This window comes from Gekko japonicus, unplaced genomic scaffold, assembly GCF_001447785.1.
Source record: "Gekko japonicus isolate JY-2015 unplaced genomic scaffold, Gekko_japonicus_V1.1 scaffold2169, whole genome shotgun sequence".
In the NCBI taxonomy this organism is placed as follows: Eukaryota; Metazoa; Chordata; class Lepidosauria; order Squamata; family Gekkonidae; genus Gekko; species Gekko japonicus.
This window is the reverse complement of record NW_015174334.1, coordinates 234,065-253,533: the sequence shown is the minus strand read 5'-3', so window position 1 is coordinate 253,533 and position 19,469 is coordinate 234,065. Positions and strand designations below refer to the sequence as shown.

The window sequence follows — 19,469 nt, the reverse complement described above, 5'->3', positions numbered from 1 at the left end:
AGCCTTCCTGGCCCTGGAAATACCAGGCTCTGTATAAATTTACAGAAATGTCTGAGGCAAGGAGGTTCTCACACTCTACAACAGAAAGTGTCCCTGGGCGAGAAAGGATCCAAGTGAGATGAAGCCTTTCCACGGTAGAGAGCTAAGACAACCAAAAGAGGACCTGTTGGCAGAGCTCACAACAACTCCTGTCTTGTACGTGAGGCCAGGCAGCTGAATGTAACATGGAAGAATCATACTGGACTTTACCAGAGGAAGGGGGGGAAAGGAAGTTGGTCATTTGCATGCAGAAACACTCAACATTAACACAGCAAACAAGGCAGAGTATGCAGCGGTCCATGTTATACTGATGAACCCTGTCTCCTGGTCCAGCCAAGAACCAAAACTTTGGAAGGGAGGCTAAAGGAGAAACTAGCACCACTCCCAACAACTGCTTGCACCGTTACCAAAAGACACTCTTCACTTATTAAGAATCCAGAGATTTCATCGCTGAGACTGAATTACACTTTTTAAAGACTGCAGTCCAAGCCACTTGCTTCAGAACCGTTATATAAGAATGTAAAATAAGAGACTCTTCCAGAGTAAGAGCTTCATGAAATGCAGGCTAAAATGTTATCATATAAACTGGTTACAAGGAGTATTTCCTTTGAGCCATCTATGAGAACTGGGTGCATCAAACTAGGTGAGTTACAAAATTACAGAAGTACATACATTGTATTCCACAAAATCGTCTGCAGCTGTCAAAAAAAATTTTCTCCCACTGCCATCTTGCTTTTCATCCAGAGGTTATTATTACTACAGCTGTAGGGACCTGCCCTAGCCACAGAAACCACAACTCCAAAGACCAGAATATAGCCTTAGGTAATTGTGTCTTCATAATTAATTACCAAAAAAAAAATCACAGCACAGCCTTCAAAATACATTAATTTTTTCCATGAAAACCATAGGGAAGAAATAAACTCAACACTAAAATGCAAAGTTCTGCAATATAAATACAAGAAAAAAGACTACTGTACAAACTATGTATAAAATACATTGCTTTGCCAAGTTAAAATGATGCACTCTACAAATTAATTTAACAGAATGTTGTTAGCTACAAAAGTGGAAGAGGGAAGAGAGAGAGAGAGAGAGAGACTCAATTATTTAGGTGCTATCAGCCACTAAAAGTAATTCAATCCGGCTTGTGAGAGAGGTGAAAGCACACCACCATCACCAGTTCCAGAATATTATGCATTAAATCAAGGGGATCATTTGTTTATGGCCATAAGTTCCATTATGCTTTCCAACTAAACAACAGCTAGGCAACACTGTGGTGACAGGGGCTGAGCCACTCCCACTGGGCAATCAGGTGATTTATCTTGACCATTAGCCAGAGAGGAAAAGCAGATGGGGGGAAGTCATATGTTTCCCTTACATCAGGAATGTTAAAGCATGAGGGTAACACAACACTGCTTCAACCACTCTGCAGATATTAGCATTATCAGTTGGACTGGAGATCACAACAGCCAGTGGAGCAGATCTCATATTTATAATGGAATGAAAAAAATTGTTATTCTAAGATAGGTACATCGACCAGTCACCAGTCCCACTCCTTGCCACATGTAAAGTATCAGGAAAGATCAAACTCGTCTTAAAAGTCTCATTTTTTTAAAAAAGGGAGATGCTTGGTTATTAAGAAAAGTAGCCAAGTGTCCCTCTTCTGTATCAAGTTCACATCTGCACAGATCACTCTCATACTCTGAAACAGGAAACCTAAGTCACATGGCATTAGGAAATGGGATGGTTAGTTATAACTTCAATTGTACTTAATCACGAAAGAAAATAAAGGTGCTGATAAACTGTGCAGACTACATTGGCTTGCACTGAAACAAACCGTGTAGCACCAGGCGACAAGATGAATCATTAAGCATTTTCAAAAACACCTTTTACATTCTTATATAAAGAGTAATACCATGTTAGCAGCATCTCCAAGTTCTTTGGATACCCTTGTCATGTCAGGTATTTGCATTTTAACCTACACAGTTTTGGCCAAAAACTAGAGAGCCATCTCAAGTTTGCCATGGTCTGTTTTTACCCAGTGGGATTTTGGAACATTTTTTTTTCTTTTTTGTTCTTCTCTAGCTGTGGCCACACCAAGGTTTTTCTCTGCCTTGGCTTCCAAACAGCAGTTGGGGAGGGGGGGGGAGAGCATTAGCACAGTGCCAGCCTCTAACTATCCACTTTTCAAGTTTCCCCTGTCCTTGGAATATTCTTTCTCAGCCCTGGTTTATTTTTTTAAGCATTTTTAAACTTTAATATCTGGTTTGGTATGATCTTTCCAGCAAGAACACAGTCCAAACAGGTTAGCAGTCCAAACAGGTTAGATAGGAAGAGGTGCATTTTCAAAAGTCCTCCCCACAACAGTGCCCTTTTTCTTGTCAAGTCACCAAACAGCTTTTAAAAAAATTAGTGATTGCTATTGTACTATAGTACAATGCTGATTGGTTGACATAATCTATTTGCTCTCTCTTTTTTTTGTTTAAAAGTCTTCAAAAAGCCCTCCAGTGGTGCAGCAGGAGAAAAGAATGTGGAGAAAGTAGCAGCTGACAGAGGAAAGTGCACACAAAACTTCTGTGCGGATGCTCTTTGCCAGTGTGAATACCTCTGCATTTGCAGCAGTAATGACAGGGAGACAGAGAATCCTTGCTCTGTCAGGATACAGTTTACCAGGAAGGCTGGGGAGCTGTAGTTCATGAACACAAAACCAACATACTTTGGATATAAGAACTATCTGACTGGTTCTTTGGCTCCTAGCCTGTGTGTGTATACTGCCCCACGTGCACCTAAGGTAAGGTTCCCTTGCTTGAAAGCCAGTCGAGTCCGACTCTAGGGTTGCGGTGCTCATCTCCATTTCAAAGCTGAAGAGCCAGCGCTGCCCGAAGACGTTTCCGTGGTCATGTGGCCGGCATGACTAAACACCAAGGCGCACGGAACGCTGTTACCTTCCCACCGAAGTGGTGCCTATTTATCTACTTGCAATTTCTTGCTTTCGAACTCTGCTAGGTTGGCAGGAGGCCCTACGTGCACACACGTCATTAAGATGGAAGAAGAGGTGATGGCTCAGTGGCAGAGTACTTGCTTTGTGTGCCAATGGCCCCAAGTCCCTGGCCAGCAGCAGCTGTTGAGAAAGTCCTTTCTGTTCAAGATCTCTGAGAGCAGCCAATCAGAGTGGAATCGCAAAGGACACACATGAAGCTGCCTCATACTGAATCAGACCATTGCTCCATCGAGGTCGGTACTGTCTACTCAGACTGACGGCAGCGGCTGCAGCGGAAGCAGAATCTTTCACATCACCTACTGCCTAGTCAATTTAACTAGGAGATGCCAGGGATTGAGCCAGGGACCTTCGGCATGCAAAACTGAGGCTCTTCCACTGAGCCACAGCCCCTCCCCTGAAGGAAAGGCCTGGTCGTTTGCAGTGGATGTCATTTCAGTGAAAAATAATAAAATTCCAAGTAGAAAATTCTTGAAATCAATCCAGTCACTACATGCTTCAGAGATTTCACTACACTGTCTTACCAAAAATGCACTAGATACCAGAAGTCTATTTTTATATTCAAGTGCAGCCTCAGGCCAAACATACCAGTCCCTTTCAGACTGTTAATATGTCTCCAGCCCAAAACCCTGGACTTAATCTTTGGTCCCAAACATTTTTAAATCTCAGAAATCTTAAAAATCTACAACATACCATCCAAAAGTTCTAGAAGTGGATTCCCCCCCCCCCCCCCGATAACTATGTGGGCAATGGAACAAAATAGTCATTTTTTGGTTCATTTTTTAAAAAGGATTATCAATAGCCACTGGCCATACTAGCTACAAAAGGAAAATATCCGCAATCTCTGCCCACATGCCTGATTATCTCAGAAGTGCCACTGAGCAGCAGATTGTTCCTCTCTCACATTAACAAGAAGGGAAGCTGCTATACAGTCAAAAATATTGAAGAGTATTTTGTGAGTGTTCGCTCCAATTAGAAATTACACACATTGAGTTTCTAAGGCAACTTGTAACAGCTCAGAAGGACATTAAATTAAGGTCAACACAGAAACATAGAAACAATCGCCAGGTAGCTTCTATCCTTTCTGAAAACCAGACAGCAAACTGAAGACACTCTTACTATTTCAGGAAATTGGCCCTAGCAACACACACAGTGTCCTCCCCATCACTTAACCTCTGAATGAGAGCAGGAGCACAGAAAGAACTCTAAAATATGCTGTTGAAAGCTTCTGGAAAGGTTATTAAAATATTTCTCTACACCCACTTTCTAAGTCCTACCTAGAGGTTGCCAGATTTAACTTAATATTTACGATAAGCAGTTTTAACTAGAAATATCCCAATATAGGTTCTGCAATCAAAAATGTTTAGGCACTGTGGCATTCACTAATCCTGGCAAGGAGCAGGTTTTAATCCAAAAGGTAGTTCCCTTTTGCAGCCAATTTATTGAGCTACTATAGCAGTAGCAGCTTTTAGGCATTCAACATTAATTTAAGGTACAATTTGTAAGTAGCAATGAAATTTATTTATTTATTTATACTTATATTCAGGGCTATTTTTTGGGCAGGAACGCACAGAAACGGAGTTCCGGCTGGCTCCTGAGTTGGCCACGCCCAGCAGGAACTCATTAGCATAATATGCCACACCCAACAGCAGAAACTCATTAGGATTGGCTACATTAGGGGTATGTGGCCTAACATGCAAAGGAGTCCCTGCTACAAAAAAAGGCCCTGGGTTTTGACAACAAACAGGGTCAACAGAATAACAAACAAAAGGTGGGTGGGGCTGGATGAGCACACTTCTGGTAACATGGGGGTGCGGCCTAATGTGCTAATGAGTTGTGCTTTCAGTGGTGTGGCCCAATACGCTAATGAGTTCCTGCTGTTGGGTGTGGCCTATTATGCTAATGAGTTCCTGCTGGGCTGGCTTTTTCTACAAAAAGAGCCCTGCGTTATATTTATACCCCTCCCACCCTGTAAACAGACTCTGGGCGGCTTACAGAAGACGGAAGAAGAAATGTAATGTTTTGTTAAGTCTGGAGCAAAGATAGCCTAGAGAGCAATTTCCAAGTCTTTCTAAGAATTACTAAATATTATCCCATGTTTTAAAATCAACAACAAAAAAACACTGACCTTTGTGAACAGAAGACAAATTCCCCAGCCTGTTATGCAAATCAGGCACATTCACATATACTTGCTGGTGGTGTTCATGGGTGCTATAGGCAAAGGTCTGATTCCCCTCCAACCACTAGTAGCTTCACTTCTAGGAAGCACCCAGAAATTTATTTCCACAGCCAAAAGCCCAGAAATTTAAAAAAAAACAAAAAACAAAAACACAGACATTCTTAGGATGGTGAATGCTGCACTTAAAAAAATAAAAAATAAAAACAGACATTCTTAGGATGGTGAATGCTGCATCTGCTCCTGATGTTAAAATCACAAAGGTTCTGCAATCAATATGGGTAGTTCTGCTCTTCAATATGGGTAGTTCCCACACTTTGGGGGGAGATGGACTTTAAGTGACAGGAAGATCAAAGGAGATAGGATGGAATGAATCTTACAGGCTCAAGTGAACTCTTAGGAACCAGGATATCAGGGAAACAAGACACAAGCATGGAGTACGGGGCTTCACCAACAACTGCAGGCACTGTCAACAAACCTAAAAATGAGGAATTTTCTGTCCCACAACTGCTGACATTGGTCTGCATTCACAAATGAGATGCCTTAAAGTTTGACCTGCTGGCTTTGTCAAAGGAGCACTGAACACAGAGAGAGAAAGCACCTTTCCCATGCACACTTTAGTTGGGGCAACATTTTTTACAGTTTGAGAAGAATGGACACTGTCTCTTATGGACAGTGAGATCCAAAAGATACCCTTCCTCTCATGAGAGGGCAACTTTGGATTAAACCCTTTAGCATATTAGTCTTGTAACTGACCTAAGTGTAGGATGCAAGCAACACAACACACAAAGCCAAAGAGCCTCAAATTGCCAGCTATAAACCCCAGTTGCCTACCTGCACAGTACATTATTTTTCCATGAAACACCACAGACAGAAAGCTGAATCCATGTAAACGGGATGGATTCTGTCCACGTCACTAGCAAAAACTAAGTTTTCACCGTGAAAATTTCTCAAACGTTTTGCAAATTTGCTTAGATACCTAAAGTTAATCTACATATCTCCAATTAAATTATTCAAAAATTTAATTCAAAAAAATGATTGACCTAATTTGAAACTGAAGTTTGCAGCCACGCAAATCAAACTCTCAATATAACTACACAGTTTCAAGAATGTGGCAATGCATGTATCACAATGAGATTTTTCTATAGCTGAGCGTTAAAATGAGGATGGGGGAAAATTAACTTTCACTGAGATAAGTGTCTTGACAAACGGAAAGGACTCAAAATCAACTTTGCATTACTTGGTTTGGCTCCACAAGCTGATCTCTTTCTAGAGGGAAAAGAATGTGCAACACGTGGCAACATCAGGCTTAGTTCATAGCTAAATGTGGTCACAGACAGAACAAGCATTGCACTTTCTGGGTAGTTCAAAGCTTATTTCATTGCTATCATTCCAAACCCCCCAGCCAAACACCTGACATGGATGTCTGTTATAGGAACACAGTCAATCATTAGGAGTGTAAGAAACTAAAAGTAACTGTCAAATCTTGCTAAGGGAAACGCACATAGTGTTTCATGTTATTGCTATTGCTCCTTTGGATTCTTCCCTCCCCCCAAATGTAAAACATCTGTTTATTGGAAACCCTTAGTTTCAAAAGAACAATCCAGGGCCGGTGTTGATTCTAACATTTCTACTGGATGATGGAAACCAAGTCCCTCCATGGATTCATTAACTCAGAAATGAATGGTGCACCACACAGTTGTTCACTCTAAAATATTGTCACCGTTCTTCATGATTGTAGACAAAAATCTGCATCTGCAAAAGTCCATTTTTACAGCCCTCAAGCCAATTGCTTCCAGTTGTCCATTCTCTTCCCTCTCTTTGTACATGCCAGTGCTCTCTGCCACCATACGCTCCTCCATTTCCTATAAAAGTGGGGGAAATTGTAAAAGGTCTGCAGGCTTCTTCTTTTTTTTCCTTTGGGGTTCCTGCTCTGTGCACAAGCTTCTTTCACCCATCCAAGCGCTGAATCTCTGGGCGGTGATCTACTTCTCTCGATTCTGTCCGCGCCCGCATATAATCACTGGTCTGCCGTGTGTTTTGCTGCCGGCTGTTAATTCTCCAGTTTTTAACTGCTAAAAATGAATTCACAGCATAGACTGCAGTTGCCAGGAAACCAAATATCTAAAGGGGGGGGGAGAGAGAAAATGTCATTGAAGTGATAGTGGCTCATCTTTAACTGAGAAATAATTCAGCACTTTTATAACTCCCCCCGCCCCCACAACAGTAACATAGTGGCTCTACTGCTGGCTTTAATTCTGTTGTTGATTTTGTAGCTCCAACTATAATGGTGGTCACACAGGGTGCATTCACACCTCATGGCGCTTGAAGGTCCTTTGAGCACAAGTCAGAAATAATACCTGTCCCTGCCGCTGATCAGGTATGATACTGCTTGCCTCTGTGGAGTATTTGGCCTCCTGTTGGTATCTTTTATATGGGGAGGTCCACAGGTGTGGCTATAGGCTTCACAAAATTCCTATATGCTTACTCTCCTGGCCTCCCTGGATTCGGGAATGAGAGAATCTATACAAAACAACAGTGTTTTGCACTAATGATATCAAAGTAGACCTTTATTAAATGCCATTGTGGTAGGTGGACTAAAGTCATACTGGACACAAGGAAGACAAAACTTGACCCAGGCTTCTGTTAGCCAGGAGGGCTTCCTTACTAGAGCTTTCTTTTCAAAAGTTACTTCTTGTGTGCTGCTAGGTCACCTGTAAACATGCCACCAAAACATCTAGAAAAAAGTAAGAAATCATTCTGTGATTATAGATGATGCTAAAATAACACACCCATATTTAAGCAGAAATACTGATGGTGTGGCAAAGGTCTCCAATTCGTAACGGGTGCATTTGCATTTATTTATATCCTGTTTTTCTTCCCAGTTAGGATTCAAAGTGGCTTAGAACACCCGCTCTCCCTTCCTCCATGCTCTTTCAACAACCCTATGATGCAGGCCAGGCTGAGAGTCTGTGATCGGCCCAAGGTCACCCAGCAGGCTTCCATGATAGAAGTGGGGATGCCAACCCAGGACTCCCAGGATCCTGATCTGACACGCTATCCACACCGGCTCTCAATTGGCCAATTGAAATAAAAGGGCTTGTTTGTTTATCATCCATGTTTTTTCTAATGAATATGAGTCAGTGCAGTGTGATGGTAAGCATGTCGGGCTTGAGAAGACTGGGTTCAAACCCCGACTCACTCATGAAGGTCCCTGGGTAACCTTGGGCCTGTCACTCACTGTCAGCTTCAACTTCATCACAGAGTTGTTGCAAGGAGAAAATGAGGAGGAGAACCATGTACATCACCCTGAGCACCTTGGAGGAAGGATAGGATTAAAAAAAAAACATGAATTGATTCTAACATGAATTGATTCTAACAGCCATGGCTGAATGTTGAAGGCTGATAGTAAACAAACAAGCCAAAAACCCCATGCTCTGCAGCATGAAAGGTGCATCAATGGCCATCTCTTTAATGTTCCAATGAGGGGTGTCCATTCGGCAATAGCAAAAACCCCCCAAAACCCCGAAAACCCCCCGAAAAATACCTTGTTGGTATTTTTCGGACACATCAATGGCCATCTCTTTAATGTTCCAACTAGGGGTGTCCATTCGGCAATAGCGAAAAAAACCCCAAAACCCGAAAAAACCCCGAAAAATACCTTGTTGGTATTTTTCAGGTATCATATAAGCTGAAGCTGAACCTGAAAAAGCCAATATTATCCAGTTTTGCCAATATTATCCAGTTTTTTCAGGTTCATTTTGCTATACCGAAAACAAAGTCTTTAAACATAACAGCTGGAGCTGCCAGTCAGCTGTTGGGTTTAAATGCCTTTCTTTCCCTTCCCGAGATTGAAAGAAAGGCATTTTAAACATGCCTGGGTTCCCTGCCCGATCTTCTCCAGGTGCCCCGCAGACATGTCCCCTTCCTTCCCTGAGCCTCTCTGCTTTGTGGAGGAACTCGGGGAAGTGGGGGGCATGTTTAAATGCCTTTCTTTCCCTTCCCGATCTGGGGACGCAAAAGAAAGGCATTTTAAACATGCCTGGGTTCCCTGCCTGATCTTCGGATAAATCAGCCGTGGGGCACCTGGAGAAGATCAGGCAGGGAACCCAGGCATGTCTGCATGCCTGCCCTTTGCTTCCCCAGCCAGCCCGCCCAGGCGGGAGGCATGCAGACATGCCCCCTTCCTTCCTTGAGCCTCTCCACTTTTGTGGAGAAACTCGGGGAATGGAGAGAAGGGGGAGGGAAAGAAAGGCATTTTAAACATGCCTGGGCTCCCTGCCTGCCCTTCTCCAGTTACCCCTTGTCAGCTAGAGAAGGAAAGGCAGAGAGCAGAGGTTCTCCCTTGTCAATTTCACTCACAGCTGACTGGCCCAGAGTGAAATTGACAAGGAAATCCCTACCAGAGGGAAAGAAGGCATTTTAACATGCCTTCTTTCCCTCTGGTGGTGTATATCAGACCCGAATATATTGAACTGGGGAAATTTGGCATTTACCAACATTTTTCGGGTCTGATTTACCTGCAGCTGAAAAATACCAGCATTTTTTTTTGCACACCCCTAGTTCCAACCATGTTGTTGTTAATAACACATTATCATTATTAGTGATCATTTTACAAGATGGGAAATTTGAGCAAAATGTACAATACACCTTGGCACAAGTTCATTCATTATCTTTCCTGCAAAAGAATGAAAAGAAATTCAGATTTGTCTTACCACAGCTGCAATTTCTGCTCCTTTTTTATGGTTGAGAGCAGCAAGTACTACAGATGCAATGAAAAAGAAGAAAGTGCAGAGTCCAGTATTGACCAAATCCTATTAAGATAGAAATAGGGAAGTTATTACACAGTGACTGAGCATGTAAAACAGACACAGGATTTCCCCAGTTTAGGCACATTTCATTCTTTATGTAAGGCAGCAACAAGATCTACACATGTAATAGCTGCATTACAGTTCTGAGCCTCTGGTGGCATTGGCAGTCAGGAGAGAGAGAAAACAAATCTTAGTTAAAAGAGCAAAGCCAGTAAGTTTAAAAGAACACACACACAAAACTATGCTTCTTTCATTCCAAGTGATGAACCTTAGTGCAACGTGTCTGCTCAACCAAAACCACTGTTCTTTCTTCCAGCCACAAAAATGTTATGTGAATCAACTATATAGTGAATATATAGATTTTTTTTGCCTCCTAGCTTTCTGGAAGCCAGAAAGTTACTCATATGCCTACCACATGTATCTATTGCATTATATAATATAGGACATCTGTTCTAAATAGACTGATTTTATTTGCATAAATGAGTTCTGTATCTATACACATTAACACACGTTCTCCCCACACTGGAGGATCATCTTTAAATGTGTTGGGGCTTTTTCCCTCCGCAAGAAGCAAAAAAAACCCAACCCTTTTCAGAAACTCATACAGTTCAGTTTCACAGATTTACTGTTGCCTAGCAATGCAGTTGACATGCTTCCAAGCTTTCAGCATTCCGAGCCATGTTATTAACATATTGCTATGGGCATAATTACCATTCTGACTATTCTGAGAGGTTACGGATGTAAAGGAAACTTGATCTATACTTTATTGGCTTGCCAATAAGCAGATTATGAAGAACAAACACAGAACAGTCAACATCATCATGAAAATAAATGGCCTATACAGACGTTAGAGATAAAAAGATAACCATTTTACCAGTATTTTTTCTTTTCTTTTTTCTATCACCATCCTCCCCTCCAAACCTCACCTCTATGTCTGGTAGGTTTGGAGCACTGGCTATACTTTTGTGGTAGCCTTTCCAGGACACATTTTAAAGTTTGTTTTTGGCTGTTCTGCCTTTATTCCCACCCTCATTTTTTTAATGCTAGAGTCATGTCTGATTTCTTGGGACTCACCAGCATCAAGGATTCTAACTTAGCAGGCTTCCATATTAAGAAAATGGCCAACAGGAAGCCAAAATTACAATCTCTGATGGAAGACTATATTGAACAGGGAAGGTTCTTCTAACTTCATTAGAGCTCAGGTTCATATTAAGTTGACTAAGTTGTAGGGGAATCAAAATGTTTTTTTCCCTGTGTTCAGGGTACCAACCGTTCCCCCTTGATACAATATTCTAGGATGTTGAAGTAAGCAACACATAGCATGTGTGCTGAGATCAGTGTACCATACCATTTTGCTGGGCACCCACATTGGCAGCACTGCTGGGGGCAATGGTACAGAATAAAACAATGGGTATGGCTTATGCCCATCATTGCTTCCCAGACATGCACAGCCACCAGCCAAGTCCAAAGCGAATCCACGAGATGTTGCCAGCACCACTATAACTTGGATTGCTCCAATCATATCTGGCCAGGTACAACACTCATCTCCCACCCCACCCCGTTCTGCATGCCACCATCTTCACAGATAGACACTGCATTTCTTTTGGCACTTGGACACCCCCCCCCAAAAAAAATAACCCATTGCTTACTACTGTTCTAGGCCCTAAGGGACAGCTTGATCACTTTGGGCTGCTTGAAACTGAGGAAGGCTTTTTGTTCACAACTACTACAAAGAACAAATACTATGTTATTGAAGGGTATGTATCGTCCTACAAATTATAATGATTGATCATGCCCTTTTAGGATGCTTCAAATCTAAAATATTTCATATTATTTGCTGTTGGGGGGGAGGGGTAAACCCATCAAGGGCTGCGGTCACACGGAACATTAGCCACGCTACAGAGATGGAAGATAGGCGGATTTTCCGGGCGCGATCACACCACCACATCTGGGAAGCGTAGAGCTCCCGTGCCGAACCTGAGGCTTCCCGCTGAAGATGCAGGGGAAAAAACTAGTACCTCCGTGGTACTTGTACATCTCTAGTGATGTATAAAAGCAGTTTCGGATATATATTTGAACCTCTCTCTACCAAACTTCACTTGTAAATATAAATTTCCAACCCCTGCCTGTTTATTCCAATAAATTTTGATTTCTGTTTCAACTTTCAGTGTGCCTAGGTATGAGGGAGAATTTTGAGGTACAGACCCTCCTCAGTCACAGTTTCTTATTTCGGGTGTAAGCCAGCGAAGTATCAAACAGTGATAAGATGGGACAACAGCATTAAAATAAAAGTTTATTTACCACATAAGAAGAATGACACGTTACCCAAAGGCTACTCAGTTATCAGATGGGGGACTGGAAATTCATAGGGAGATTGGAGGGAAAATCTGAGACCGTATAAGGGTGATTGTTTGACTGGAGTTGTCTGCTACATAACCCCTAATTTTCTTGGCAGTCAATCCACAAGTACTGGACTTGGTCTGGGCAGAGTTCTTCTGCACCACAGCCCTCTCTCTGCATTTTCTCAATTGTGGAGTCGGTTTATTTTCTTCCACAATAATAAGGATTTTCAGGGGAGGGTGCGGTCATCATCACTGGCATTACACCCCCCCCCCCCCCCCCCCGCATTTTCCGGCCCGTATGACCGGGCCAAGGTTTTGTTGTTTCTTCTGGTTCAAACATGGGGGAAATTATCCATCACCTCTTAGCCTCCTTCATTAAATTTTCTTCCCTGTAACTAGTAAAATTTGCAAGAGCAGCAACATGCAGTGGCAGCAAATTTACCTTAGCTGAGGCTTGTAAAGATGGGCATCTGCTTGTAAAGATGGGCATCTAATCTGATATAACCTTACAAGGATGGTGCTGACAAATGTACCACTATTGATTTATCACATCAGTAACTGCAGTATAATGTCATTATTTTAATTATATTTGGGACTGCCAAGTATGCTGGTAATATTTGCCTGTGTCTGACAATTTGTGTTCTAATCATTGTGTACTGTGATGGTTAATTGGCTAAGCAATAAATCTGAACTTGAACACTGCCAAGAAGTCCCGCAAACCATCCAAAACGTTATGAGGCCCCAATATGTCAGTTATGAGCAATGTGCAGTCTGGGAAGCTGTATTTTTCAGCCACTTGGCATGACTGCCATACTCCTATCCAAGGTGGCACCCATACAAGTGCGCGCACCACATCATGTTATGCCTCACTCCACTTGGTGGCTCCTGCACATTTTGTAAGATGCAATGCCATTATACCACTTAAGACTGACCTCCTAAACAAGCAGGATATGCCCCCCAGAGAGCAGACCTCTGCCAAATCTACAAACTTGCACACTGTAGGCAAACAGACCCAGCTGGGCAGCAGCCACAAATGCAGTGATTCAAAGATGTGATGGATCAGCACACAGATTATGGCAGTATGGGAAGTCTGGGATGGTGACAAAAACTGATGGAAATGCCACCATTTTCTTAAGGCTCAGAGGAATGGAGGACCTGGGTACTCTGCTCAGCAACTCTATAGGATCATGGGAGCAGCTTCTTTTTCAAACAAAATCAGGCATCACATAAGGGAAATGAAGAAAACAAAGAAGAATTATTGGAGGCCAATATGCATATAGGTTGCACTGCCAAAGACCTGACTTGAAGACAGTTTGAGTCCATTTGACCCACAAAGAAAGCAATTAAGATGAAAATACTGTATCAGCAGTACCTGCAGTATTCCTGAACTCTTCTGTGCACCTGGATAAGTGGGCAGCAAGAGTGGCAGGGAGTGCTTTTACCAGTTTAGATTGGTATGCCAGCTGCAGTTGTTCCTGAAGAAAGCTAATCTGGCCACAGTCACATATTGCCTTGGTAACATCGAGACTGGACTACTAAAAACACATTCGGTGTTTGAAGGCAGTCCAGAAACTTCAACTGACACAGGAAGGCAGCAACCTAAATACCAACAGAACTCCGGTCAATGAACACATGAAGCCCATTTCGTGCAATTTACTTCTAGTATGTTTCTGGGATCAATACTAAGTGCTGGTTTTGACCTTTAAAGCCCTAAGTAGGTTGTGCTCAAAGCAGGGCAGCTTTGTGCAATTGACCAGGCAGCTCTGCATCTGTCTTCTTGATGCAGAGTTGAGAAGTTGAGAGCTCAGGTCAAGATGTGAAGTGGCTGCAAGGAAAGCCAAGGCAATGAGTATAACTGTTGAGAACTTTACCGGTACCATGCCTTCCCATTCCCAGCATGCTGGCAAATTTCTCAACAAAGCCCCAGCATGCTGAGCTCAAGTTTTATCTGCATCTGCTGTGACCGCATTGCACTTAGCAAATCTCATAAGGCTAAGCAAAGAACAATTCTGATGTATGCCTGTCCATTTTGAGCAGGAAGATCTACTCAGGTTGCACGCAGCATAAGTGGGGCAATACCTGGATCAGAGTGCAGCCTCACACAGAAAGCTCCTCAAATCCCCAACCATGGCCCTATTTCTTCCTCATTACGTGTTAACAATGTGGTGGTTTCAGGGGTTGCTCAAATATTTACACTGTATGGGAAACGGAGCAAAAAGGGAAAAAAAGAGAAAGAGATGCTTCTTTAAAAATTATTTTAAGCAGACAAATATGAACAAAAATACAATGTAAAAATATCAACTAATTAGAAAAAGATGAGCTATTCTGAGCTAGGCCTCAGTGAAGACTTTCCTATGATATTTTTAGACATAGTAAAACCACATCACACGGAGGAAAGAATTTCATCTGAAATCAGAGCAGCTTCAACCCAGCAATTTCTTGCAGAAAATAGTTCACAGGACAGAACCGTTCACAGGGCCATCTAGGATGAGAATCAAAGCCAGTCTAAATAAGTAATTTAATAAAAAAACTGTTATTGCTGTAACCTTCTTGTTATGGGTCATCTTGTCCGAACACAGTAGAAGTTGTATTAGCTGGCCTTATCAAAAAAATACGAAATTAAAATTAGAAAAAATCTGGTTGTCTTCAAGCAATAAGATGATTCAGAAACTGTATAATTTCCTCCTTCAAGAGTATTTACTAGATGAAGTAGTCAAAGTGCCAATGATATCCTGGATGCAAGACTTCGGTTACAACATTGACATAGATGAATGGTCCAAAATTTAGAAAGTTATACAATATACACAAGCAATACCATACAAAGAAAACATATATAAGATGTTCTATAGGTGGCACTGGTCACCAGATAAGATAACTAAGTGTTATAAAAATTTATCGAAAAACTGTTGGAAATGTAAACATAGTGTGGGCACACTATACCACATGTGGTGGCGATGTAGTGTAACACAAAACTACTGGCATAGAATACGGAATCTTATACTGGAAATTATAAATATAGATTTACCTTTGTGTCCGGAATCTATTTGTTAAATATCTTACCAGACAATTGTAATAAAATAGATCAATATGTAATAATATATATGCTATCATCAGCTTGTATTACATGGGTACATAGAATGTTGGATATAGAGAAGAATGGGTACATAGAATGTTGGATATAGCTGTGATGGACAATTTAACATTGTTTATACAAGGTAAAGACAAGGATGTGTTTAATAAAAGATGGCACAGATTTTATATATGGTTAGAAAAGAATTATCAAAATAGACTCATGATAATGTGAATACTGTAATGTAGGCTAAGCAGGGTCTAGCCCTAGTTAGTCCTTGGATGGAAGGAATGTATGATGTAAAAAGTTATAAAACGTTTTGGGGAAAAAAGAGGAAAAAAAGAAAATGGTGTCTAAATTATGACAGAAAGGAATTCTTTTACAGTTTTAGCCCAGAGGGCAGTCTTTGACCAGATACATAGGTGATAATCCCTGCATTGTGAATTAAAGAGCAATGATCCCCAAGGTGTTGCCTTGCTTCCAAAACTTCAGAATAGTCCACCTGCTTCAAGAGCCCTCACTTTGACTCAGTGGTTTTGCTGCTGAATACCAAGATGAAACAGGTACTTTCAAAGCAATAGAGTGGAAGTTAAAAGTTAATAATAAAGCAGAAGTTAAAAGGGGGGATGCAGAAACTTGTATCCATCATAGTCTTTAGGTTGCTTCCAGTTCATTTAGATTTCTCAAGAGCTAAGGTCTGGACAGCCCAGGCTATCCCGATCTCAAAAGCTAAGCAGGGCTAGCCCTAGTTAGTCCTTGGATGGAAGGAAGTCTGGCGTTGCTATGCAAAGGCAGGCAATGGCAAACTCACCTCTGTTTGTCTCTCACCTTGAAAACCATATGGGGTCGCCATAAGTCAGCTATAACTTGACAGCACTTTCCACCACCAAGGTCAGGAACCTGAACTGTCAGATCAAACCCTACTAAAATTTTAAAACCCTGCTAACTGAAGCTACACGAACTAGTTTGCCAAAGCACTTCTAGAAAACGCTTGAGCTCAGAATCTTGAAACCCCAAAAGCTTAAAGGATGTGTGCTTGTAGGCTTTGAAGAAAAGCAAAGGTAAATCAGGTGACTAAACAGAAGTTAATATTGAATCATGCCTATCTCCTGATGGGGTCCAGGAAGTAAACTTTTATATAGTCTGTTACAAAAGATTGTACATGTTTGCAGTGGTCAACACCTCCTGGCCTATGAGTTTATTAAAAGAAATAAAGAATGCTTCTGTTCTAACTGGCTACAGTGGGTAGGATACAATTTACCACCAGAATATGTGGGTTTCTTGATTTACTATATTTGTATACTGCCTTTCTGCTTGAGGAAATCTCAAAGCAGCTCACAAATGACAAAAACATAGCAAACAACTAAAATCATCAGCAAAAATACATTTAAAGCCCTAAGCCTTCAGACAACACTGGAAGGGCCTGCAACAATTGTACCAGCTGCATTTTCTGGGGAAGGGAGTTCCACAGTTTAGGAGCAGCAGCTGAAAAGACACTTGATTGGCTTCTCACTTTCTGAAAATGTGGGTTCCTATGACAACCCTTCCACCACACATAATCTGAAAAGTTGGGCAAGTCAATGTGCCTGGAAACAGTCCCTCAGGTACTTTGGACCCAAGATGTTTAAGGGATTTAAAGGTCAGAAACAGCGCTATTAATTGGGTCCAGAAACAAAGTTGGTAGAGCATTGTTTTTATGTTCTGACTTCATAAGCACCTATTAATATTCTAGCTGTTGCAAATTGTGCTAGACCGTCTTCAAAGGCAGCCCAATGTGCAGTGAGTGGTTTTATCCTCACCTGGATATCACCACAGCATCTCTGACAGTGGCCTCTATCAAAAGACCAAAAGCAAGACAGAAGCAAATGGCGGCAATTCTTCATACAGCAGCAAAGAATTCATTCCTTGACTAATTTTAAAACTTGCATGTCTACTAGCAGGTAGGCCTTCTCGCCAACTCTTTCCTGCTCCACTGTTTCATTTCTCCCTTGCCCTTCCTCAAAGCATTTGATGGGCTCCTGCCAAACTAAGAAATTCTACCCATCTCATAATGGGTGGGAGGACAGGAGGAGAAAAAGGAGGGAAAGGCAACAGGTATTACTTTAAGACCGTTTGCGCAAACAATTCATTACAGGGTAAAATGTACTGGTTTAATGTATTCGCTTCATCTGTTGATTATTTCCTTGTTTAAAATAGTTCTATTTGCAGGGTTTTGTTTTAATGGCTGTTACTGTTATTGTTAAAAGCTTTGAAAAATGCCTTGATTGCTACTATGCTAAGAATGCAGGATATACAAATATTTCGAGTTAAATAAATAAAGATGTAAGCCCTGAGACAACAGCAAGTGTAACTTCAGCTCTTGCTTGCCCTAGTCAAAGACAGAAAGATCCAATCAGAGATGTCTTAGGCAAGGTACTGCGGGCCACAGCTGTTCAGAGAATCCCCAAGCTCTGTTAGCCACACTGTTCCTTCTGAAGAGAAACCTGGGGATCAGCTAGGAAAGACAGCCTCCTCCAAACACCCCAAGTTGGAACCACTGCCAAGAGCCAGCTCAGTCCTCTCTGGCCTAAACCACCTATCACCGGAGCCTTAGCATTCTTCTGAAAGACCTGTCTGTCATGCCAAAGCCACATGAAATTCCGCACATAAAAAGAGGAAAGGAAAACAGCTATTTAATGCCTTGTTTAAAATAGTTCTATTTGCAGGGTTTTGTTTTAATGGCTGTTACTGTTATTGTTAAAAGCTTTGAAAAATGCCTTGATTGCTACTATGCTAAGAATGCAGGATATACAAATATTTCGAGTTAAATAAATAAAGATGTAAGCCCTGAGACAACAGCAAGTGTAACTTCAGCTCTTGCTTGCCCTAGTCAAAGACAGAAAGATCCAATCAGAGATGTCTTAGGCAAGGTACTGCAGGCCACAGCTGTTCAGAGAATCTCCAAGCTCTGTTAGCCACAAGGTTCCTTCTGAAGAGAAACCTGGGGATCAGCTAGGAAAGACAGCCTCCTCCAAACACCCCAAGTTGGAACCACTGCCAAGAGCCAGCTCAGTCCTCTCTGGCCTAAACCACCTATCACCGGAGCCTTAGCATTCTTCTGAAAGACCTGTCTGTCATGCCAAAGCCACATGAAATTCCGCACATAAAAAGAGGAAAGGAAAACAGCTCCACGGGCTGCTTGGAAAAGTCATCCATAAGCACACAGTGTATCTTTAAAATTCAGTCGCTGGGACAACAATTGTAATCTTGCCTCTCATCTTGTGGGAGGGGAAAAATGCCATGTGGCCCTTTGCCATCTAACACAACAGATTTAGCAACGGAACTTATATTTCCCTTTGAAAATAAAAGTCCACTGGAGCCCCACCAGGCCATGGAGGCAGGAAGTAGCTGCCTTGTTGGCTGAGTGGGCAACAGTTCAAGGATCTTCCTGGAGGACTCCCTCGTGACCCTTGTTGTGTTAAGTGGGGTGGGGTGGTATGGAACTCACACCTACGACCAGGACATCTTCTCTTCTCTCACCCTCCCTCCCAAGAGGAATTCAGCCATTTCCCCATATCTCCTCTTGCACCTTTCTGATGAAAACATAGCTTTAATTGCTCCCCTGCCCCAGGAACTGATCCTCCCTACTCAACAGCCTCAGTTGCTTCCTCTTCTCAAGGATGCAATTCACAACCTGCTGGTGGTCTTTGTAGCTCCAATACTTAAGGATCCTAGTGTCCCCGTCTATTCTGTTCTCTCTCATGTCTGCTGCTTTCACAAAACCTAATGTATGTTCATCAACTTCCAGGAAATGGGACAAACTGTCCCCCCACTCCCCAGTGCATGGTCAATGCCATTCTCACTAAAAAAAACCCCTCACATGGAAGAAATGAAATCACAGGGACCTCAGGGACTCTACTGTGAATATAAAATTGCTGGCAGTTGATCCCAAGTCAGGCCCACTGCTGAGTCTGTCTTTAGTTTGCAGGAGGTGGTAGGGTTTATGGTTATGCAACAAATAGCTGCATGAGAGACAGGGGAAGCAGACGGTGCTCTC

At 42.1% G+C, this 19,469-nt stretch overlaps 2 protein-coding genes across 2 annotated transcripts in view; one reads left to right on the top strand and one right to left on the bottom strand.

The window, feature by feature from the left end:
- CMTM3 (CKLF-like MARVEL transmembrane domain containing 3) overlaps nt 1-8,131 on the top strand; it is a 33,756-nt gene extending 25,625 nt beyond the window's left edge. The window contains exon 6 of the transcript XR_001482856.1: nt 8,100-8,131. The gene's annotated coding sequence lies outside the window, so the exon portion shown is untranslated. The remainder of the gene's footprint in view (nt 1-8,099) is intronic.
- The window catches only part of CMTM4 (CKLF-like MARVEL transmembrane domain containing 4), a 23,210-nt gene continuing 10,516 nt past the window's right edge, over nt 6,776-19,469 (bottom strand). Inside the window, exons 3-4 of the mRNA XM_015424265.1 lie at nt 9,926-10,024; nt 6,776-7,334 (exon numbers count right to left, since the gene is read on the bottom strand). Of these exons, the coding sequence (XP_015279751.1) occupies nt 7,161-7,334; nt 9,926-10,024 (273 nt within the window). The 3' untranslated portion in view covers nt 6,776-7,160. The remainder of the gene's footprint in view (nt 7,335-9,925; nt 10,025-19,469) is intronic.